Source organism: Camellia sinensis, chromosome 8 (genome assembly GCF_055761805.1).
Source record: "Camellia sinensis isolate YWXY chromosome 8, ASM5576180v1, whole genome shotgun sequence".
NCBI classification, from domain to species: domain Eukaryota; kingdom Viridiplantae; phylum Streptophyta; class Magnoliopsida; order Ericales; family Theaceae; genus Camellia; species Camellia sinensis.
In genome coordinates, this window is record NC_138968.1 from 165,923,703 (window position 1) to 165,948,752 (window position 25,050).

General features: G+C 38.3%; 1 protein-coding gene across 1 annotated transcript; it reads left to right on the plus strand.

The window, feature by feature from the left end:
* Positions 1 to 875: 875 nt before the first annotated feature.
* Positions 876 to 1,920, plus strand: LOC145798255 (uncharacterized). Its single transcript, XM_082885763.1, has 2 exons — positions 876 to 1,352; positions 1,441 to 1,920. Exons 1-2 carry the CDS (start codon positions 876 to 878, stop codon positions 1,918 to 1,920), a joined length of 957 nt encoding a protein of 318 aa, XP_082741889.1.
* The last annotated feature ends 23,130 nt before the right edge of the window (positions 1,921 to 25,050 follow it).

The following is a 25,050-nucleotide window of genomic DNA, read 5'->3' on the forward strand; positions in this document are numbered from 1 at the left end:
TTCTGAATGATCAACTGTTCTGTTTACTGAAACGTTATTGTTTAATGAACGAATGTTTGTCCTATTTGTAAACTGTATTCGTGGCATCCTTAGCAACTTACTGTTACTGTAATATTATTGCTACTGTCACAGAGATCTTTGTCGGTTCCCAAGTTTGAAACCACTACTGTTACTGTTATGATGGCCATCAACTGATTGTTCGGTCTGTTAAGACCTACTGTACTGTTTTGCTATTGGATATACCACATATAACTGCTATGGTTTCTAAATGATTGATATGACTGTTTAATGACTGAAAGGACATTCATTCTTAACCTCTTTACACAGTTGTTATTCACTGGGCTTTAGCTCACTATTTATATATATATGTAGGTGTCTAGGCACCGGACCGATGCTAGGAGCGTAAGGCTAAGCTCCCGTTTTGTCAAAGGCAACCACTGTGCCTCACTTCGAGGTTCCAAGCGCTGTCAAGTCAAGGCTGTTTTGGGGTGTTTTAGATTTCCCCTTTTACCTCTGTTCTGTAATAAATGTTAAGACTCGCACTATACTGTTATGTTAGGGATTTGGTCCCTAACCTAAATGTCTGTATATGACGTATGTATATACTGTTTTGGTTTTGAATGTGATTATGTACAGAAAGATCTTTTTGCATACAGATTGTCACAACTCATTGGACATCTTTTATTACTGTTTTGGCTTCCGCCAGCCCCTTACTCTGTATTACTGTCTTTACTGTTAAGCAGGCCTTCGGTAATCACGGATTACTGGCCGGTTACGGTGCTAAATCCATAGGGGTAGGTTTGGGTCGTGACAAAGAGTTTATAAGGCAGAGAAAGGTTGACATGGTCCTATTTGAAGAAACAAAAAGATTAGAAATGACAGAGTTATTTGTCAAATCATTGTGGCTAGAAGAGTTGGTTGGTTTCATGGCAGTGGATGCTGAAGGAAGTGCTAGAGGGTTGCTTTGTGTATGGAGGCTTGAGGTGTTTGCCCTGATTAGCTGCTGCAGTAACAGAAATTGTATCATCCCCTCAGGTAAAATGTATAATGTAATTGAATGTGTGGTTGTAAATGTTTATGCACCCAATGACAGGGGTATGATGAGGAATTTATGGGAAATTTTGGGTAATCTTAAGCCTAAGTTTCCCAAACCATGGTGCATTGGGGGAGATTTTAATGAAGTTCAAGCAGTGGCTGAAAGAAAAAGCTATATTAGAAGGGATGGTGGGATGAATGAGTTCAATGATTTTTTAAATACATTGGAGTTATTGGATGTCCCAATCATTGGGAGGAAGTATAGGTGGTGCAACTCTCAGAAATGGGAGAGGTGGAGTAGATTGGATAGATTTTTAGTTAGCCCAGAATGGTTAGAATGGTTTAGTTTCAAATTATGGGGGCTTTCTAGGTCATTATCTAACCACTGTCTAATATTTAATGGAGGATGAGAGGGATTGGGGGCCTAAACCATTTAGGTTTTTAAATGCTTGGGTTCTCCACCCTACCTTTCTGGATAAGGTAAAATCAGTTTGGGAAAATACTCAAGTGGATAGATGGGTTGGGTTCAGATTAAAGGTTAAACTGAAAGCGTTGAAAGAAGCTCTAAAAGTATGGAATATTGAAATGTTTGGGAATGTTGAATACAAGCTCAAAGAGGCAAAGGATGCAATACATGTATTAGACTTGGCTGCTGAGGAAAGGCCTTTGAATGATATTGAAATATCCAGAAGAAGAGAGGTAAAAGAGGAGATTTGGAAGCTGAGAAAAATGAAGGAATGGATTTGGGTGCAGAAATCCAGAGTAAATTGGGCTTTAAAAAGAGATATAAATACTAGGTATTTCCACATTATGGCTACAAAGAGGTTGAGTAGAAATCTGCTAGATTTAATCATAATCAAGGGTACTTCTTACAACAATCCTTAAGAAATGAAACGGGAAATTTCAAGGTACTTTGGAGAGGCATTTGCAGAAGCTTGGAGGGTTCGACCAAAGCTTGGTGGAGCTTTTAGGCCAATTCCACCCTGTCTAGCTGAGTTGATGGTGAAAGAGTTTTCTGAATCAGAAGTATAGGCTGCTATTAAGAAGTGTGATGGGAATAAAGCCCCTAGACCTGATGGATTTAACTTGATTTGCATCCAAAAGGGATGGAGGATAATGAAGGATGATATTCTCAAATTTATGGCAGATTTTCATGAGAATGGGAAGCTGGTGAAAAACCTGAATGCTTCTTTGTATCCTTAATTCCTAAGAAGGAAAACCCAACAAGTATCCAAGATTATAGACCAATCAGTCTCATAAATCCATGTACAAGATTCTATCAAAAGTCTTACCTAGTAGATTAAAATAAGTATTACCAAGTATCATTAGCTCAACACAGTCTGCATTCCTAAGTGGGAGAAGTATATTGGATGGGATATTAGTAGCAAATGAAGTGATAGACTGGTGGAAAAGATCCAAGAAAGTGGGCTAATTTTAAAACTTAATTTTGAAAAAGCATATGATATAGTAAATTGGAGTCATTTGTTTGATATGTTGGGCAAGTTTGGGTTTGAGACCAAATGGGTGGAATGGATGGGGTCTTGCCTAAGTTCAACTTCAGTATCTTGTCTAGTTAATGGGTCTCCATCCGAGGAAGTGTGTCCCTAAAAAGGGTTGAGGCAAGGGGATCCAATCTCTACATTTTTGTTCATTATCGCAGCTGAAGGACTGAATATGTTGTTATCAAGAGCCAGAGAAACAGGATGGATAAAAGGGGTCATGATTGGTGATGAAGGAGTGAAGTTATCTCACCTGCAATTTGCTGATGACACAGTCTTATTTTGTGAGTCAGATTGGGTAGAGGTCTCAAATGTTTGAGGTAGTTTTTGGGCTAAAGATTAATTATCACAAAAGTGCTGTCAATGGAGTGGGAATTGATGAGGATACAATTTCCGAGTTTGCTTCAAGACTAAATTACACAAGTCATACAATTCCTTTTAAGTACTTGGGTATGCCTTTAGGGGCTAATCCTAGAAGAAAGCAATTTTGGAAACCTGTGGTGGACAAGTTCAAGGAAAAATTAGTTGGTTGGAAGAGAAGAGTGCTCTCTTTTGCTGGTAGAGTGACACTAATTAAATCTGTGCTCTCCAACCTGCTAATGTATTACATGTCCTTATTTAAGATGCCTCAAGGAATAGCTAAAGAGATTGATAAGATACAATCAGCATTCTTATGGGGGGATTCTGATCTGAAGAGGAAGATACACTTAGTGAAGTGGAAGGAAGCTACAGTGAGTAAAAATCTTGGAGGCTTGGGTTTCAGGGACATTAAAACAGTAAATGAGAGTCTATTGGTCAAATGGTGGTGGAGGTTCGGGGTTGAATATGATGCACTATGGAAGATTCTAATTTGTAGAAGGTATGGTGCTGAAGGTGGCAGATGGTTCCCTTTTCATATGGTTAATTGTAATAGCTCCAGGATTTGGAGTGATATGCTATCAGTAGTTCATTCTAGTACTAGGCTCTTTAATCTTTTCATGGCAAATGTTGAAATCAGAGTTGAGAGTGGGAGCCGGATTAAGTTCTGGGAGGATGCGTGGCTGGGCAGGTTCTGTTTGAAGGATAAATATCCAAAATTGTTTAGCATTTTCACTGATAAAGGGGTATCACTGAAAGACATGGTGGTTAGAAAAGGTAACATTGATGATTGGATTTTCAGGTTTAGAAGACTTTTACTAGCATGGGAGGAGGAAGAGTTAAGAAAGTTGAAAGAGGAATTAGGCTTAGGACCAAGTCTATGCCTGGAAAATTTGGATAACATCAGGTGGAAAGCTGATTGTTCTGGATGAGTCAGTGTTAAATCAGTTTTCAACTGGTGTGAGCAGCTTACTGGTTCTAGGCAAAGGCTATCTGGTTTGATCTGGAACAATGCAGCAGCTCCAAAAACACTGTTTTTTGCCTAGTTGGTATGGAATAGGGAGAATAAAGACAATGGATTTTCTACATAAGATTGGGGTTGTTGATCCAAGAGTGGGATTTTTATGTGCTCTGTGTGGAACAAAGGAGGAGTCATTAAACCATATAATGTTGCACTGTCATTTTGTATGGAATATATGGTCTAGCATAATAAAATGTTGGGGTATGCAATGGGTAGTGCCTGGTACAGTGGAAGGGCTGCTTCAGTGGTGGAGTGACTGGAAGTTTAAAAAGGGGGAATTACAGATGTGGAAAGCAATTCCTGTAACAATTTTTTGTTCTATTTGAAAGCACAGAAATGATGTCATCTTCAATGAGGTTTAGTCCAACAGTGAAGATCTGTGTGAGATTATCAAAGTTAGGGTAGCCATGTGGTGGAAGTCAAATATGGTGGGAAGATATTATTCAATTAATCAGTTTGTCTCAAACTTACAACAGATTAGGCGATGTATAAAGTGATGGGTACTGGTGTATAAAGTAGAAAAGTTGTGATGCTGCTAAGTGATCTTCTGGGGTGAAGTAGTGGAGGTGTTAAGCTGAGGATGGTTACTGGACAGACATAGATTCAGGTAAAGGGCGAATTCTAGTTTTTTTTTCCCTGGTATTTATGCTCTACTGCTGGTATTTCTGCTATGTATTCCTACTCTGCTGCTAGTGTGTCATTGGATGCTGGAAGTTTTGGATCAGGAGATGCATCAAGTGAGGTGTGTTAAGGCTGCTGATGGATTGGAGTGAACCTAATTGTTGTGCTACTAATGGTTGCTACTACTCTTGGAACTGTTAGAGCTGCTAAATGCGGCTACTGTATGTTGTTGCTCTATTGCTGCTGTATGTTGCTATGTGAAGCAGTTCCGGTCTGTGCTGCTGAATACATAAGGGAGTTGAGGATTGAGTTTGCACTTTTTCTGCTGCTGCTATATGCTAGAGTCTCAGGAAGTTGGCTACTGTTTGTGGACTAGTCTGTTGTGATTGTGCTCTGATTGTTGCTTATGTATTGTAGCTGAAATGGTGGCTGGCTAGTTGTCTTATGCTTGGGTGCTCAAAGGTTGTTCTCTGGTTGATGCTGCTGGAGTGTTTATCTGTCTGTGTTTTTTGTGATCATCTGCTGCATATATCTGTCATCAGTGCATGCTGCTCTTGTATGATGCTGCTGTTGGAGTCTTAATGACTTGGAGTCGAAGTTGCGTTCTGTTTTGCTGTGATCTGTTTTTGCACTAGTTTGCTGTCTTAGTTTTGCTTATTCTCTCTTTGGTTGGTTTCTCACCAACATCGTGGCTTAAGCTAGTAGATGATTGTGCTTTCTCCTTGGTGCCAACCTAGTTGGGATTGGGGAGGTTTGCAATGATGCTTTTTGCTCTTGTCTTCCCTCTTTGTTGATGTATACCAACTTGTAATGTTTGTTTGTTATCATCAATAAATAGTTTTTTTGCTGATCTAAAAGAAACAAATAGTGCAACTTCCTAGGAAAAAATCGATAACAATTTGTTGTGAATTTTCATTTTCAACTTGGAAAAATGGGGAAAACAGTGTATAAAATTCAAATCTAGTTGCGATCAATGCAAGAAAAATATGCCACAGAAGATTCTATTAATTATAGTAAAAATTACAACAAAAAATAAAAAATAAAAAAATAATCTCCAAAGTTTCACTCTTATAACAAAATAAATTTTAGGTTTTTAATTTTGTCTATTTAAACTATAATATTTTAATTTATTTCAATATAAATCATTTGTTTACTTTCGTTGAGTAAAACCATTAAACAAAAAATATTTTAGTCATTAAACTTAACAAAAATAGTGAGCGTACCACAACAGATGTTACTTTTTAGTAGAAAAAAGGATAATGCTAGAGATCTCAAAAGTTTTATTAAAATTTTTACCAAATGTCTCACATGGATGTGGGATGGGACCCACATGCTGTGGGTTCCATACCCATGTGAGACATTTGGTAAAAATTTTAATAGAACTTTTGGGATCTTTAAAATTTTTTTAGAAAAAATGAAACCACAAAGAATATAAATTTTTTTTTTTTTTTTATGGGAGAGGCTTCTCTCCAGTTCACATCACTCCAGTCCACTGTGTGGATTAGAGCGTACTATTAGTCCCGTGAGGCCCACCACAGGTTCAGTTTCAATAATCTAAACCATGCAATGTGTAAAACTCGTCGAGTACTTCATGCCTGCAAACGTCATGTTGATCGGATATCCGTAACTCCTTGATCGAAACACATTTTTGTCAATAGTAAATATAATTTTAAAAATAAATTATTATAAAAAAATATGTTCCGAACAAAAAGTTACCGATACTCGATTAATGAAATTTTTTGCAAGTATGAAACACCCAACGAGCTCTACATATTAAATGATTCGAATTATCGAAATGAAATTTGTTTTGAATCTCACAAGTCTAATAATATACTCCAATCTACACAATAAATTGAGAAGGCCTTTTTTTATTTTTATGTTATATATATATATTCAACAACCGCTATCTATCTTTCACTTTCCTTTTTAATGTATATTCACCAACTGCTATCTATCTTTGACTTTCCATTTTAATATATATTTAACAACCACTATCTATTTATCTATATTCAACAACGACAATGCTACGTAGCTCAAATTTTGTGGCTCAAAAGTGGCTCAAATGACCAAAACGACGTCGTTTTGAGTACAGAACAATATAAAAATGGCCAAAACGACGTCGTTTTGGCCATTTGAGCCACAAAATTTGAGCTACGAGACATTTTCCATTCAACAATCACTATCATTCAACAATCACTATCTATTTATTTAGGAAAATGTCTCGTAACTCAAATTTTGTAGCTCAAAAGTGGCTCAAATGGCCAAAACGACGTCGTTTTGGCCATTTTTATGTTGTTCTGTACTCAAAACGACGTCGTTTTGGCCATTTGAGCCACTTTTGAGCCACAAAATTTGAGTTACGTAGCATTGTCGATTTATTTATATTCAACAATCACTATCATTCAACAATCACTATCGACTCTTCTCTCCTAAGACTCCTATAGCATTATTGCTCTTTAAGAGGAGTCTTTCCTTTTTAATGTATATTCAACAACTGCTATCTATGTTTGACTTTCCATTTTAATATATATTTAACAACCACTATCTATTTATTTATATTCAACAATCGCTATCTGTCTTTGACTCTTCTCTCCTAAGACTCCTATCTCTTTAAGAGGAGTTTAATTAGGAGGAAAACTTTTAATATTTTATAAGGGTGAGAAAATTATTTTTTATAAATGTTAATTTACCAACTAATCACTAACAATTTACTCTCGCGATCAAATAAATATAAAAAAAAAAAAAAAAAAATCTCTATATAAGTCCTACATTAAATCTTGTGAACTCAAGCTAGCTAAAGAGAGACACAAACATGGCAAGGTACTTTGATATTGTGGGTGGTGATGATGGTGATGGTGCCGTTGCTGGCGCAAGTCTTATGCTTTGTATGATTGTTATGTTTGTATCGATCATGTCCATGATTATTTTCGCCTGTGGTACTGATGAAGAATCAAAAAAAGATAAAGGTAGGCAGTACAACTATGGCGCCGGTGGGGCTGTTGTTGCTGCGGCGTCTGTGGCGTCTGCTGGTACTTGTTCTGGAGGAGGCGGTTGCTGAAGGGTTTGGTATTTGAACAAGTTTCAAGAATCCGTTTTTGAACTATAAATATGTGTCTTTTTTTGTTTATTTGTGTTTGATATGTTTCTAAATTTTACTTGATCTTATTATGTTGTGGTGTGGTCTAATTTTGTTTCATACAAAATAAAAAGTTGTTTTAATGAGATTATGCAAAAGTTCCTATATTGTTTGCTGATAAGCTCAAAAAAGAGGGCTGGCCTCTTTGGTGTCTGTTTCTTGTTTTTCTTTTAATAAATTTGAATCCCCATATCTCCTACTCCTACCTTATCTTTTTCAGTTATTTAGTTGTGCTAAGGTGTTTTTCCCGAACTATGGTGCTCGGCCATGGATCAGCTTGTTCATCAGGTGGAAGAAGGGGGATTTCGGCTCAGGGTGGTTTTAGGCCATGGGGGGTGGTTCGATCATGGGTGGGTTGATTCAGGATATTCACTCGGACGCTCCTTTGCGAGCGGGAGTTTGAGGGGTGAATGATCCAGAGTTGTTTAGGATCTTCATTCGGGTGCTCCTGTGTGAGTAGGAGTTTGAGGGGTGAACTCCGTTCAATCCCATCTTGGTCGGCGCTTCATTCAGCTAAGAGGTGGGCGGCGTTAGGACATCAAAGAGGGGTCTGCTCGGCATTGGGCTGCTTGGGTGAGGAAAACTGTGGGAGTAGTGTGGTTTATACTCATGGGTGGGAGTTTGAAGGTGATGTGGACATGGGTGATTCTTGGCGGCTTTTGATGCAGCACTGGTGTTCGGCGATCTCATTCTTGAACGAGTTGTTGTCCATGGGGGTGTTAGGGGACTTCATTCGAAAGTGTGTTGTTGTTTAGGTGTTTGCAAAGAAGTTGGTCCTTGGGTATTGTCCGTGGGTGTGTTTCGGCCATAGTCCTTCCTCAAGGGAGTTTATGGACTATTGACTTAATTTATCCCAATAAAATTTAACAAGTCTAAGCTTCATATGAAAGAAACAAATAGTGCACCTAACCAGAAAAAAACCAATTTCCTGTGAATTTTCATTTTCAACTTGGAAAAATGGGGAAAACAGTGCATAAAATTCAAATCCAGTTGCGATCAATGCAAGAAAAATATGTCACAGTAGATTCTATATAATTATAGTAAAAATTACAAAAATAAAAAACTCCAAAGTTTCACTCTTATAACAAAATAAGCCTTAGGTTTTAATTTTTGACGATTTAAACTTTAATATTTTAATATGTTTTTAATATAAATTATTTACCTACTTTCGTTGAGTAAAACTAATAAACAAAAAATATTTTAATTATTAAACGTAACGAAAATAGTGAGCATTCTGCAAAATTAGAACTTCAATAAAGCATAGATAAGAAATCATTTTTCTTCTTTTTCGTCTTATTTACTGTGGGTGTTGATTTCTGACCACACTGCCAAACAGATACTTAGCAGGAGAGTACAGGCAGAATAGATTAAGCCCAAACAACCTGTTACAGAAAGATGAGAATTCAGTGGTGGTTCGTCTACCTGGGGACACTCCGACGACCAAGTCAGTACTCAGTTATCTCTCAAAGATAGTAAATAGTGCTTAACTCATTTAGTCAGAATACAAAAAGCGTACCTTAGACCCACGAGAGTGCCTTACTATTATCGCCAGCACTGACCTGATCCCTGTAGTAGTCTAGCTTCAATGGACTCTGCCTCTATGCTTTTCCTGGACTTCCAGCCAGATAAAGATAAACTCCCTAAGAGTATTGTCTTTATCCAAACTAAGATCCTCTCCTATTCTAGGACTTTTGTCCCTTATCTGCTCATCCCGGATTCCGCTATTTTCGCAAATAACATCGGCCTAGTCGAGATCACCTCGGCGCCATGACCAAGACACATGGTACCTCGGCTGACACTTCGGTGCCACCTTGGGCACATGTTGTCATTCACAAAATATGCCCCCACAACTGCCCCTAGGTTCTATTACCTCGGCATCCTGAGGTGATGGAACCTATACTATTTGTCCATATAGCACATCGGCTACGACCTACCCCATCTTTCATGACCGAGATCATCACATGTCGGCTTCACATGACCAAGACTTTGCAGTCTACTTTTTTAATGACCAAGAACCAAGAACCAAGTTCCTTAACCAGGACCATTCCCCGAGCCGAGGTCCTTGCTCCATTAAATCAAGAACTCCAAGAGTTCTATTTGCGCATGAGTTGTCATGCATGGTTTTCTTAACCGTTTCCACCATGCATCCCTCTCTCATTGATTTGTACCTGACACGTGCCATCAGCTCACGTAGCTTTTGCACACGCCACTTGACAGACACGTCATCCAAGGCACATTATTATGATTTGCTGCCCTTTTCGTGTTTTAACAAAACATCTTTCTCTCTCTGTCTCTTCACTTTGCATTCCTTCGCTTTCCCTCTGGGTTCGAGTTTTTCTTTCTCTAAACAAATCCTCCACCTCTGTTGCTATCAAGCTCTCTGCAACTGTACTCTGTTCATCTCCTCCGGTGACACTTTCACCGTTCTGCTCCACTTATTTCCATCGTCTGACTCTGGCGAACCTCAACCTCGGATCCAACTGGTGAGTTCTTCGTTCCTTTTCATTTTTCAGTTTCAATTTTTCATGACTTGTATATGCTTCCATGTATATCATATGTTCATTCTGTTGCCATTGGATTTGTTTTCATGGTTATACTCTATTTCTATATTTTCTTTGATTATGAATCGATTCCTTGTTCTTGAATCTTAAATCTTGTACCTATATAGTTTTTATGAAAAAAATGCCAATCATGTGCTTTTGTTGTGACTTTTGCATACTGTTTTGAGTTTTTGCACATCTGCACACACTCACTCAGTGTTCTTGAATTTCTTGAGTCTAAATCACATTTTCTTTTCTGTTTCTCTTCCTCCACTATTATAAACTGAATCCCATGCAACTAGCTGTAAACTCTTTTAGGATTATAAACGGAATCGCCGAGTTGAAACGTCGGCAAAATGCTAGGATCTCCTTGTCTGATATCCAATACTGCTACACGATGTGTGGCCTTAAAACCAAAGCTGGCTATTTATACTACCTCAAGCCGAGATTTACCTAATACAAGCTAATAGCTGGCATTCCAGACTCAAATAAAGGCGCGACTGATGACTACCTGATTGTCTCGGGAAATTGGGAGTTTGCGCCAGACGATGAACTCCACCTTTTCCTATTGCATCGCGAGGTTTTTAGGGATGACAAGGTTAAGGACTTAGTTTCCCTGCCTAGATTCCCTCCTCCTACTTCTCTCTTAATCATTTTTTCGTTACTTTGTTTCTAATGCATGATCTCTTTTCGCAGCTCTCCCTCAACCAGGAAAAGACTTTTGCCGATACTATACGTTGAGCAAAGACTTGGTTCGCCTTCTAGGCTTGTCACTCGAGCTTCACAAGGCTCCAATCCTCCTCAACTACGTCCCAACATACCGGAGTCCTCTCCCCAACGTTCCTCGAAAAGGAAAATCTCCTCATTCTATGACAACTCCCCCTGCCACTTCATCGCCAAGGCCTGATCAACCCTCAACTTCTAACCTAGCAGAGCAGCCATCAACATCCGCTCCCCAACTGATTCCTCCAGCCCAGCGCCAGTGCTGACGCCGAGCTCCACTCTTCGTTCTTTCAGGTAGAACTCTTAGCCAAAAACGTCAAAGTATTGAGGCATCGGCTTACGATCCAGCCAACCCACCCACTGCACTTCCAGCAATCCACTTCGGCACTAAAGTCACTGTCGCCGCTACCGCCGACGAGATGGGACGTAACAAGGCTGTCGTCGAAGACCTCTTGGTTGACATACTTGGCATTGTGACAGTTCAATCCTCCCCATCGCAATGCCAACCAAAGGCTAAGCCAAAGAGGGTAAAGAAGGCCAAAGCCAAGGCAACAGTGACTCAGATCGATTCTAAGGACACTTTGCAGATTTCCAAGTTGGCCGAGGCTGAGAAAAGTACTCCTTCGACCGACAAAAGGCCAGCTGAGGCCGAGGCTGTAACGCCCCACTCCCGGGTCGTTAAATACACTAAAATAGCCTAAAAAAAATACAAGTTTTGCTCCCAAAAATAATAATTACAAAATCGTCTCCAAATGGTACAATATCCTCGAAATATTCTAATTACCTCCAAAATAAACAATATTACAACTATCTCTAAATTTAATAATTACAGTGGTGGGTCCCAAATCTCTATATTAATAAATCTTTTAAATCTCAATTTTGAGCTCCACTAAAATCTGCTCCGCACCTGAAAAATAAATTAATTCGGGAAATATACAATACGACAGGAATACAAGGCTCAGATAAAGAATAAATTAACAAGAATCCAACAATTTATGACATTAAATCAACAATACGATAATCAAGCAATTTATCAAATTACACAACAAATCAACTATAATTTATCTGGACCAAATACCCGGTCCTACTTAGTACATGATTAGTGAATAGATTCATTTATTCACCCACCTCACCCAAGCTCCACGCTTATCCGGGCATATTGGTGTAAACAATTAATAAGATTCACTCGATCCATGTACGGAGTATTTCCATGTCATTCAGTCAGACAAATCACTATTTTAACACAGAAATATTTGTAAGAAATTTTACCAAATGATCAGAATATCAACGATTCGACTATGAGATGATTTTACAAAATCTATTAATGACCACAATAATCAAGTGGATTACAAATTGAGGATAATTAAAAATAGAGAACTCTTTGCAAAGAGATTTAAATAGAGCATATTGTATACAACCCGAATTTACCTCAAAATAATTAATTCCATCACTATAAATCTGAAATTGCTCCATGGATCTCCAAAAATAGCTTTGATCAAACTTCTAAAACATAAAATATGTATAATTTAATAAAATCTACAACTCTCAATTTATTTATTTATTTTATAAAATACTTATTTTCACTCTAAACACTCCTATATCTAAACTTAATATTTCTACTATACACAATCTATGAGAGGAGGAAGGTCGATAGAGAGAATAAATGAAGAAGAAAAAGAAGGGAATGTGAGGAGCCCCTCACTTTGAATGAAGGAGAGGTAAAAGATTAAAAAAATTAAAAGTAAATGAAATGATGGAATTGGTGGGTTTGGTGTGGCAAGTCAGGGAACTGTGGGTTGTTTTGCTCACGGTTTGTTTGTTTTGTTGTATTTTTTTTTTTTTTTTTTTGCACGTAATGGGGAATTGTAGGAAAAGTTTATTTATTATTATATTAGAGTGAATAACAATATGATAGATATAAAAGAGATGAGATAAATACAAATAAATAATTTAAAATTAAATTCTTATCTAAGAATCTCACCACTAAATTAAAATAACAAACCATCAACACCACTCACTAAATATTAATACCTCAAAATACGGGGTGTTACAGAGGCATCTGACTCACCACAATCAAAAAGGCCGAGGCCCAGTGGCTCCTCTAATCCTTCTAGTTTCCGTGCTGATGCTCCCTGGAATCCATCTGTTATGGTCGGAGACCAACCACTTCTTGCTGGGGATAGCGCACTTGACGACCTGGAAGTTGGTGCTACTATTTCTACTGTTGTTCTGCTCCCAGCCGACATTAACCAGATGGCAGAGCTATCGGAGTATGAAAATTACGCGATGATGATGCAGCATTGCATCTTGCTAAGCCTTAACACTTGTAACTTTTTATCTAACTAACAGATGTGGGTTCCTCGTAAAGAATGGAAGATAAGCTAAACTACCCAAAAACCATACCTTCAAATTCCTCAACAAATGCATTTCAATCTAAAAAACTCAGCACATCTGGAATAGTCATGTCGGACAAAGAAGATGAACAGGCCATTCCATTGCTTTTAGATACTCCATCACCATCATCTTCTGTACAGCCTAATGGGCCACTGATAAGAACATGTATGTATGTATCTATATGAATGCATATCCAATTGAATGTTTATGAGGAATTGAATCCAATGGTGACAGAATAAACAACCAATTTAATTATATTTTGGGTTTTGTTTTGAATGTGAAGGGACTGTTTGGACAGCAATTGCCCATGTAATAATAGGGTAATAGGATCTGAAGTACTGTCACTAGCTTGGAGTGTGGGTCAACTAGGCTGGATTGCAGGTCCTTTGTGCATAATGGTCTTTGGAGTGATTGTTGTAGTTGTTCACATCTTCTTCGTGATTGCTATAGATCTCCTAATTCACATCCACAATTATATGGGCAAAGAAAAATCATGTACTTGTTGATAAAGAAATCCAACGAAGAAGATGAATCAGCATCACTACGCTATCGCTATCTGCAAGACAAAGCACCCCCAGCCGTAGCCGAGGGCCCTCCGACGCCCAAGTCAGTCCTCCAATATTATCAAAATATTTAATGGACTAATTCATAGAGAGAAATTGCGTACCTCAACCCATAAGGGTGTTGTCTATTTATAATATCCAATGACTTACCTCTCAAGTAATTTGAATGTTCTAGAAGTTCTATCCCAAACAATTTTCGGTTGTTCAGGACTTCTATATCAATAAGTTTTCATATCCTGATATGTTTTGCATAACATAAAACACTAATGCAGTATTTGATAAGAATTCGATAACTGTCATATACATGATAATCCATAACCATGTCATGTGGCAATGCCTAGACCCACATAATTCTTGTGGTTATTTTTATTCCCTCTCAACAATAATATCTATTTATTCTTTCTTTAATCACTTTTCTGTATAGAATCATTAACAGAATGCTATAAAACTGACAATTTTTTTTTAAACTTTTCTTACCATCTGATGTGTCATGCAATATTAAAACTTTGAAAACTGAAACAGCACTATCTCAATAATATGATAAGTGTTATATCACTGACTAATAAAAGTTTGTAAATTTTTTTAATTTGTAATAGCATTACACTTATAAAAAATGCCAACCCAAGTAGGACTAAAGTGACTATTAGGGATGGCAAAATATATTATCATAGATTTAGGAAAATAATATTTGTCGCCTAGTGAAATTTTATTGCTTTTTCACCTCCTATGTGGGTCAGGTGAAAAAAAAAACAATGAAGTCCACTGCCCTTGTTGATTTATTTCCATGGTTAAGCTAAGCCCCTCCACCCTCTGCCCCAAAAGATATTGTCTACACTATGTTGATGCATACAGTGTATACAGTGATTTGATCAAGTGATTATCAATATCCGATCAACTTATTTTTTTATATCAATTATATAATCAATAAACCGCATAAAATGAACAGTTTGAATCGTCTTGGCAGGACCAATATGAGCCCACAATAGGCCAGACTAGACCTCTCCAATTTCATCACATGCTAAAAGAAATTTAAAAAACAAAACAAAACAAAACAAAACGAAAGTGTGAGATACTTGAAAAGGGACTTTATTCCTCTCCATTTTATGTATGTAATGGAAAATTTCTACTACATATCTAATGACTATGAAATAGAATGCAAATTTATAATTACTTTCAATTAAAAAAGATCATTATACTCCCCATTGGATGATTTTTTTTATTTTATTTTTATTTTATTTTTGGTGAATACTATTGGATGATCTAATGGAGCCTTTCTCTTACAAATGTGCAATAGAGAGGATCACATTTTTTTTTATTAGCAAAAAGAGAGACTTTATTGATGAAATCAACACACATTACAGCTCCATTTGTTTTGACGTAAAATATCGTACACAAAAAAAATATTTTTCTTGTAAATTGATTTTACACAAAAAAAATGTTTTTGTTTTTGTTTTTTAGTGTTTGGTTGACACTTAAAAACAAAAATATTTTATTACCTAAAAGATAAATTTTGATTCAATAAAATGTCATTTATGATTTTTTTAGTGAGTTAAGATATTTATTTGAAAAAACTAAATGTGTTGAAATTATAGTGAGTGAGAGTCAACTTTGTAAAAATTGACTTACAAAAATTTTAAAAATAAGTCATTTTTGGAAAAATGATACAAAAATATTTTTCTTAAAAAATATTTTAATTGCTTTTTATTCAACTAAATTGATAAAAATATTTTAGGTCAAAACAAATAGAGTACATATGAAATTATATCAATAAAAAAAGAAGACAAAAGCAAAAGAGAGGATCACAAATATATCAGAACCAATAAAAAAAAAATGGATACTTAACAAAATAACAAACAAACCATTACAAAACATTGAAATCATTTAACAAAATAACAAACAATCCATTACAAAACATTGAAAGCATTTTGTTTGGGGTGTCCTAGTACACACTTTTTATTTTTATTTTTATCTTTTTTGGGTCATATCACCTCTCTACTTTTCTACACATCTTTTTGTAAAAAGTCAAAAAGTACACTTATTTAAATCATCTAAAATAAAAAATCATATATATATATAAATAAAATTTTTTGAAGGTCAAGAATAATTGCACCCACTCATTTTCCTTACATAGAGAGTAGCTGGAAAATATAAATCATAAACCTTTGTAACGTCTTTTTAGAGTGTGAGTTTTAGTACCATATTATACTACTATATTACAAATATTCACAAAAAAAAAATGTCCACCCCTGCAACAGTGTATAAAATTCAAATCTAGCTACGCTCAATGCAAGAAAAATATGTGGTTCTATATGATTATAAGCATTACAATCTTCTGAACGTGTAACGTCCCCAAAAAAAATATGCAAAGATTATAACAACAATCATATGACTCTTAAGAAATACCATAATAATCCCCAACACCTTTCATTACATGATCCATGTGTTTATACAAAATAATCTCACATGCAATTATACATTCAAGGAATTCTAGCTCATGAATCTATAGCATGTAGACTATTCCATCAAAATAAATAAATGCCCTTGAGGGATTACAAGTTCCAAGGCTTAAACCAGGTTACACAAAAATAGTCTCTCGGACCCATACATGAATAGCCCTTGGCTTACAAAAAAAAAAATTTACAATCACAAACAAAATAGAGCTTTGTGCTCTCAATACATACTTCCACGCCCTAGTTCAACGGGTTCACCACGTCTTTTCCTACACCAAAATCTCACAGGGGTGAGCATAAAGCCCAATAGAGAATTCTTAACAAAGTATATACATTTATCCAAATTCCCAATATGAAATGCACATACCATGCTATGTCTTAGAAAAAGATTTCATTTAAATCTTTTGAAAACTACAATGCACAATGATAACTTGAAATATCTACAATTTAGAAATTTCCAATTTTATTTAATACGACGGTAAATATGACTTAGGTAATCCCTAGGTTGGTGTCTGCAAGTAGGCATAACTAGCACTACCAAAAACCCTGCTAACTGGAAGGGAAGTGATACCTCCTCCATGCGTGTTTTCGGTCTTTCACCCCGGACACTCAGGCCAACTTAATCTATTTCATCTACACCTCCTATCCGGACTTACCAACGTATTTAGCCCAAAACATTTCAATAATTCCCATTTCAAAAATATTCTTTTCTCAATGTAAACTTTTCCAAACTTAAATTCAAAATGTATAATTATCAATTGAAAGAGGATGTAATGCAATAACTAACAACGCCTCATAACAATCATCCATTTTTAAGTGTCTCAATAGCGATATGATGGTAACCACATTTCCCATTTTTCTCCCTTCAATATTATTTAACAAAATACCACATGGTTTGTCACGACCCCATTCCGCCCCTAGTAGAATGGTGCCGTGATGGCCAGTAATCCGAGATAACTGAAAGCCAACTTTCAAAAAATTCACACACAATCAGAGTATTACATATGGGGCTAACAAGTGCGGAAGTAATAATTTACAATACAAGTGGTCCATAAGAGCAGTGCATAAGTCAAATGGAATGGCATACATCTTTACACAGCTTTAAAACTTGAATACAACCAAAATAAAATACATATTACATCTTGATAAAAGGCTTCTCGAGCCGACATGTTCAAAATACATAAGCTTCAAAATTGCCGACATCCTCACTGCCGACATAACATGCATACAAAACACACATCTCTGCGTAGCTGACTTCTTGCTTGTTACCTACATATATATACATAGGGAGGGTGAGCTTGGATACTCAATGAATGGTATAAATAATAAAGGTTTAAATGAATGATTCCCGAGGTCCTTGTCAAAACAATACGTATATCATAGCTTGTTCAAAACATGGGATGAATCAAGTTCATCAACCAAATCTTAGCCTTTCAAATCTTCTTGGGATGTTTAATAACATCTACATAATACATGGGGTGATGACATTCCTGACAAAACAAACCCACCCGTTCATAAACCGTCGGTGGCAAAACAAGACAAAACAAGGGAGATATCTCAAACAATGGTGCAGTTGCATTATAGTCCCCTGGCACTAAGGACTCTCAAAACAAGATGTGCAGCTGCATTATAGTCCCCTGGCACTAAGGACTCTCAAAACAAGATGTGCAGTTGCATTATAGTCCCCTGGCACTAAGGACTTTCCAAGAATGTCATCAAAACAAGATAATACTTGATACATAAAATAGGGGTAATCATTCATGCTTAACAAATACTTTTCAAAACAAGCAAAGCGAAACTTTAACAAAACGTTATAACATAGCTTTATTAGAAATACCACTCACATAGTTCTTGGGACGTCGGGATCAAGGCAAAGGTCCAAGTCCTACAAACACATGGTAAAGCCTATTGAATGCACTCTTAAAAACAAGCTTCACATGAATGCAAAACATCTAGGGAAAACATGCTGGGAGTCAAAACATTGTTTTACATGTCAGGAAGACATGCTGGGAACCAACCAGGTCTTTGCCGAGGTCCCACACCTCCTGGCCGAGGTGTGGTTACCAAGGCTTCGGCGTGCGGCTACATGCCGAGGTGCGCACAAGACAACCTAAAGGTGTAAGTGATCATGCAAGGTAGGCCAAGGTGAGATACGATGCTTGGCCTAAGTGTGAGGTCTAGGTAAGAGTGATCTCGGTGACTACACTTAGGGAAGTGAGGTCTGGAGATCTGGGTTTCCACCCGTGAAGAACATGAACATGAAGAACATGAGGAACATGAATGCTAAAATCATAACTTCTTTATTACAAAATCTGGGATGTCATGCTATGAGTTCGAAAACATGGACCTTGGTACCCATACTTGAAGATCATATGAAAACAAACACAAAAACATGGATCTTGGCATGAACTTTCGGATCAAAACATGACTTTTCATGAAGAACACATGAATACTATTTTCTCTTTCTAAAACCGAACTTCAAAGCAATGCATGGCTTACAAGTCATATTCAATCATGCAATGCAATAACATGAACATAAAGAACAACATGAGCAGATCAAGAATCTAACCTTAAAACACGGATCTAACGGTTCGATCTCTAGGGATCAAGCTTGGAAATCTACCTCCTCTCAAGAACTCCTCTTCCTCACCTAGAGCTTCTCTCTCCTCTTCAAAACAAAGATATAGAAATGATAGGTTTTCTCTCTCTATCGGCTGACTTAACACTCAGCTCGGACACGTGGCAACGGCTGGTTGGTTCTCTTCAAAAAAGGTGATAGATTGACAAGACATGTGTAAGACAAAGTGTATCTAACAAGCTACCCGATAAGGCACTCCGGCAAGTGATGACATCGGCTAAGGACAAAGCTTTGGCAACTAAGGTGACAATGAGCTCGGCTAGGAAGGATAACACTTGACTAAGTTGTGCCACACCTTGGCCTAGATGTGCCACACCTCGGCCTAGATGTGCCACACCTCGGTCTAGGTCATACCACTCCAGGACAAGATCACTTAGGTGCAAAGGTAACATCTCGGCCTAGATAATACACATCTCGGCCTTGGTGATGAACACCTCGGCCTAGATAATGACATCTCGGCCAATATGTCAGGGCGAAGGTGGAGGTCAAACAAAGGGGTTCCAAGATAAATTCTAGACTGAAGATGACCTCGGCTTGGAATGATCTAGGCTTAACATGACCTAGGCTTGGCATGGCAGGGAAGGAACAAAGCATGCAAGCAACACTTAAGCAAACAAGACAAGATTCATGAATGCAAACTTAACAAGACAAAGTTATGTAAATGAACATGAACATGACCATGACATAAATATGGGTTGTTACAGCAACTTAACATGGCAAAACATACAAATGCATGCAAACATGACTAGGACATTAATGTGGGTTGTTACATGTTTAATTCAATCTATTAACACGTAGCAACCTTTTCACATCTTGTACAATTCTCAACATTTAGTCATTTTAAGACTATATGCAATGTTTTTGAACATCAACTTCCCAAAATCATAATTCTCATATTTCGTGGAACTCAACAATGTGCCAATTCATAACTACATATGTATATGCATTTAACAATAAATTCAAGTATGGTCTCCAAATCCTCATACATCAAGAAGTTGTCATATTTGCAAACAACCATATAAAATTTTCACTCACTCCTTCACGTAACCCAAGAAAATCCATGAATCCCCAACATTTTTTCAAAACCCCCAATTTCTAGGTTTCTCACAAAAACCAAACATTTCCTCATCTCTTAGCAAAACCTCACTAAAAACATTATTCTTAAGCCAATGTGATTCGACCATTCAAGAGAATCTTTAAAAAAAAAAACAAAAGATGAATTTCTTTTACAAAATCACTAATTTCTTGAGCCAAAACCAATTTTAAAATAATAAAAGAGGAACTCTCAAAATCAACCAAAAACTTGAAAAACATATATATAACTCTAAGAAATTCCCTACCTCAAGTTTTTATGGAGATGAGAGATGAGAAACCCCCAAATTTGACGGTGTTGTAACGTGATCTCCACCGCACACAATGAAGCCCTCAAGAAGCTATCCAACTTTGATGAAGAAACTATGGGCAAATTTCTAATGGGTGTAAGGAGATCAAGGATTTGATCTTGTTTTGGTGTAGAAAATGTAGAGAGAAGGGAGAGAAAAGAGTTTTTTTAGAGAGAAAGAGATACAACAAAATGAGATACAACCAGCCCAAAGAGAAGAAAAAGAAAAAAATTTGGACTCACCTACTACCGCACGTGCGGCACCCATGCCTACACGTGTGGAGCGGGCCTTTCGCACGTGCGGCCCTCCCTCCCCCGCACCTGCTGCTCCAAGTGCTTTTATTTCAGTATGCACTCAGTCACTCCCCCTGTTTTCCACACGTGCGGCCCAAGGCCTCGCACATGCGGCCCTAGTTCCCCAACCCAAAAATTTTCTAGTTTGATTCCAGACATTTCAGACTCAACTATACACCCTCCGGAACAAGTGACACTGAAACCTGGAATAAACAAGGATGTGAATTGAGAAAAACTTTCGAACGCAACGAAGACAATAAGTGAAGTGACGTACAATGAAATCGGCCATCATAACCTCCCCACCATAGAAAATTCCGTCCCCGAAATTAAATCAACTACTCGAACAAGGGGTCTTTAGCAATCACAATCGTTCTATTTCTATTTCAAATTACAAAATAGATTCTTAAACAACATTTACCATTATCATTATGGTTCCCAAATGTCCTAGTCACGATGTTACAACAACGGTTCATGTGCATGAGACCTTCCAACAAGATAATAGCAATTCATAACAAATCCCAATTTCAAAATAATAACATATATTACAACACCTGATTCATCAACTCTGATACATTACTCTCCAACATTAGGGAATATCACAAATTAAAACAACTAAGCATTTCCAAACAAATCCGGATACGTGGAGCGGACCTCCGCCTCCCATTCCCAAGTTGCCTCCTCAGCCCCATGGTGCCTCCACAACACCTTTACTAACGATATAGTTTTGCCCCGTAGTACTTGCTCCCAGGTATCTAGTATTTGAATTGGTCGCTCTTCATAAGAGGCATTCTCATCTACCTCCAATTCAACCCAATCTAGTACATGAGAAGGGTCGGGCTCATACTTCCTAAGCATTGATACATGAAACACATTGTGAACCCTCAAAAGTTGTGGCAGTAAGGCCAACTGATACGCCACTTCTCCAATTCTCTCCAATATCTTGAAAAGCCCAATAAACCTCGGAGACAACTTACCACTCTTACCAAATCTCATCAAACCCTATCTTGGTGAGATTTTAAGAAACACATGGTCACCAACTTCGAAAGATAAAGGTCGTCTCCTCTTATCGGTATAACTCTTTTGTCGGCTTTGGGCCGTAGCTAGCCTCTTCCGAATGAGAGCAACTTTCTCAGTTGTCTCCCTAACAATTTCTGAGCCCAATAACGGTGCATCCCCCACCTCGGCCCAACAAACCGCTGATTGACAAGATCGGCCATACAAGGCCTCAAATGGTGCCATCTTAATGCTAGCTTGGTAACTATTATTATAGGCAAACTCAATCAACGATAAATGCCTCTCCTAATATCCCTTGAAATCAAGGACACAAGCTCTAAGCATGTCCTCCAAAATCTAAATGGTACGCTCTGACTGCCTATCGGTTTGAGGGTGGTAAGCAATGCTAAAAGTCAACTTAGTTCCCAACGCCGCTTGAAGGCTTTGCCACAACCAGGCAATAAAACGAGGATCTCTATCCGATACAATGGTTACAGGAACTCCATGAAATCGAACTATCTCTCTAATGTACAACTCTGCCAAGTGCTCAATTGAGTCGTTGGTACGCATCGGAATGAAATGCGTAGACTTAGTCAACCTACCAACAATCACCCAAACAGCATCATTGTCTCGCTGTGTTCTAAGAAGCCCAACTGCGAAATCCATGGTAACGTGCTCCCACTTCTACTCGGCTATTGGTAAGGGTTGTAACAAACCCATTGGCCTCCGCTGTTCAGCCTTCACTTGTAGACAAGTAAGGCACTTCGATACAAATAAGGCAACATCTCGCTTCATGCCCCTCCACCAAAACTGACGACTAAGATCACGATACATTTTGGTGCCTCCCGGATGTACTGCAAGGCGCGAGTAATGGAACTCTCGAAGCACGTCCTCTCTACAAGATTCTGGTACAAACAAACGATCTAGGAATCGTGCACTTAGATCCGAGTGGATGTTCAAACCCTTCTCTTCTTTCTCCTTGGAGATTCTATCACATATTGACTTTACTTCACGGTCTCCTTGTTGTGCCTCTATAACTTTACAAATCAAGGTAGGTTAAGCAGTCAAGGTAAACAAAGTTGCACCCTTATCGGACTCACCCAAGTGCAATTCAAACTTGCTGATGTCACCCAACATAACCCATTCCCGAATGGCCACTCTCGCCAAACTACTTACGAATTTCCAACTTAAGGCGCCGGCCACTAAATTGGCATTTCCCGGATGATAGTGTAACTCGAAGTCATAATCCTCCAAAAATTTCATCCACCTCCGTTGGCGTAAATTCAAGTCTTTTGGTGAAAAAAATTACTTTAGACTCTTATGATCGGAGAAAACCTCAAAATTCTCGTCATATAAATAATGCCTTTAAATTTTCAATGCAAACACTACTGCTGCTAACTCCAAGTCGTGGGTGGGGTAATTCTTCTCATGAGTTTTCAATTATCGTGAACCATAAACTATAACCTTTCCCCCTTGCATCAAGACACAACCAAGCCCATCCCGAGATGTATCACAATAAACGGTGTAACCCAAACCTCTTTTAGGAATTATCAACACCGGTGCAGTAGTCAGTCTAGTCTTAAGCTCTTGGAATGACTTTTCACAAGCCTCATTCCACACAAACTTAACTCTCTTTCTAGTCAATCTAGTCAAAGGCACGGCTAGTCTAGAGAAGTCCCTTACAAAACGTCGATAGTACCCCAGAAACGTTGAATCTCAAAAGCATTTTTGGGTTGCCCCTAATCCTGCACGGCGTCTATCTTTGAAGAGTCTACAATTACTCCCTCTCTTGACACTACATGGCTCAAAAACTTCACCTTGGTGAGCCAAAACTCGCACTTTTCAAATTTGGCATACAGCTAGTGCTCCCTAAGCAAATCAAGCACTACCCGCAAATGAGACTTGTGTTCCTCCTCGGAGGTTAAGTAAATTAAGATGTCGTCCACAATGACGACCACAAAATGATCCAAGTATTCTCTAAAAATCCAGTTCATCAAATCCATAAAGGAAGCCGGTGCATTGGTCAACCCAAAAGGCATCACAAGGAATTCGTAATGGCCATAATGCGTGCGAAAGGCCGTGTTCTGGATGTCCTCCCCCCAGACTCTCAACTGATGGTACCCCGACCTCAAATCTATCTTCGAAAAGCAACAAGACCCTTTAAGTTGGTCAAACAAATCATCTATTCAGGTAAAGGATACTTGTTCTTGATGGTAACCCGGTTCAACTTACGGTAATCAATACACAACCGTAATGACCCATCTTTCTTCTTCGCAAAGAGAGCCGACGCTCCCCAAGGCGATATACTAGAGAGAATGAAACCCTTGTCTAAAAGCTATTGGAGTTGAATCTTCAACTCATGTAACTCTGCGAGTGCAAATCCATATGGCGCCATAGAAATTGGTGCCGTTCCAGGCACTAAGTCAATGGTGAACTCGATCTCCCGGTGGGGTGGCAAACTAGTAAGATCCTCGGGAAATACGTTTAGGTTTTCACAAACTACCCTCGGCAACTCAACACGAGTCTCGTCACTCTCACTATCCAAGAGAGTAGCAAGAAGGCCACTAAGCTCGTTTCTACGACGAGGCTCAAAAACTGGTGACAAGACCCTATTAACCCAGTCCCTCGGAAAGTAAAAACAATCACCACTCGAGGTGCACACTATAACCCTCTGACGAAAACAATCAATCACCGCTCAGTACGAAGATAACCAATCCATGCCTAGAATGACATCAAAACTCGATATGTCTAACAACACAAAAGAAAACGAGAGTCGACGCCCGACAACCTCTATCTCACAACCATGACGCCCCCAGTCTAACTCAACTATACCCCCGACTGGTGACTCAAGTCTGAGTGGAGACGCTAGACGTACCACCTCTAAACCCAATGCAGATGCAAATATAGCAGATATAAATGAATGAGATGCACTCGTATCTATCAACATATTAGCCAAAGAATTGCACACAACAAAAATACCTCTCACAACTGAGGATCCCGGTAATAGCTCTGGCGTGGTAACAGCATACACACGCCCATGTGGCCTCTAATCAACTTGCTCATCTCTCGAAGCATAGGCCTGTTGCACTGACTGAGCCGAAGTGACTCCCTGATTAACTCACAAAGTCTAAACTGAGTGAGCCTGCTGGTGGCTCTGAGTCTGCCTCGACCTCGATGCGCCAGATGTGCCTCCCAACTGCAGGCAAGCTCTCTTCATGTGCCCTGACTGACCGCACTAATAGTAAGTAAGCCCTTGCCCCCTACTCTGAGACTGACTCTTAGATCAGTTAGGTAGTGGTGGTGGCAACATCTGCTGTCCTCCTCCCTTTTGAAGACATGCAAAGGCCTTGTGACCCGGTTGACCACACCTGAAACAGGAAAAACCACTCGGTACACTCTTTCCCG

Bases quoted from the DNA above. Each gene is read 5' to 3' on its own strand.
- LOC145798255 (XM_082885763.1), top strand. From the start codon at position 876: ATGACAGAGTTATTTGTCAAATCATTGTGGCTAGAAGAGTTGGTTGGT. The intron at 1,353-1,440 runs GTTAGCCCAGAA...TATTTAATGGAG, and splicing joins GTAGATTGGATAGATTTTTA to GATGAGAGGGATTGGGGGCC.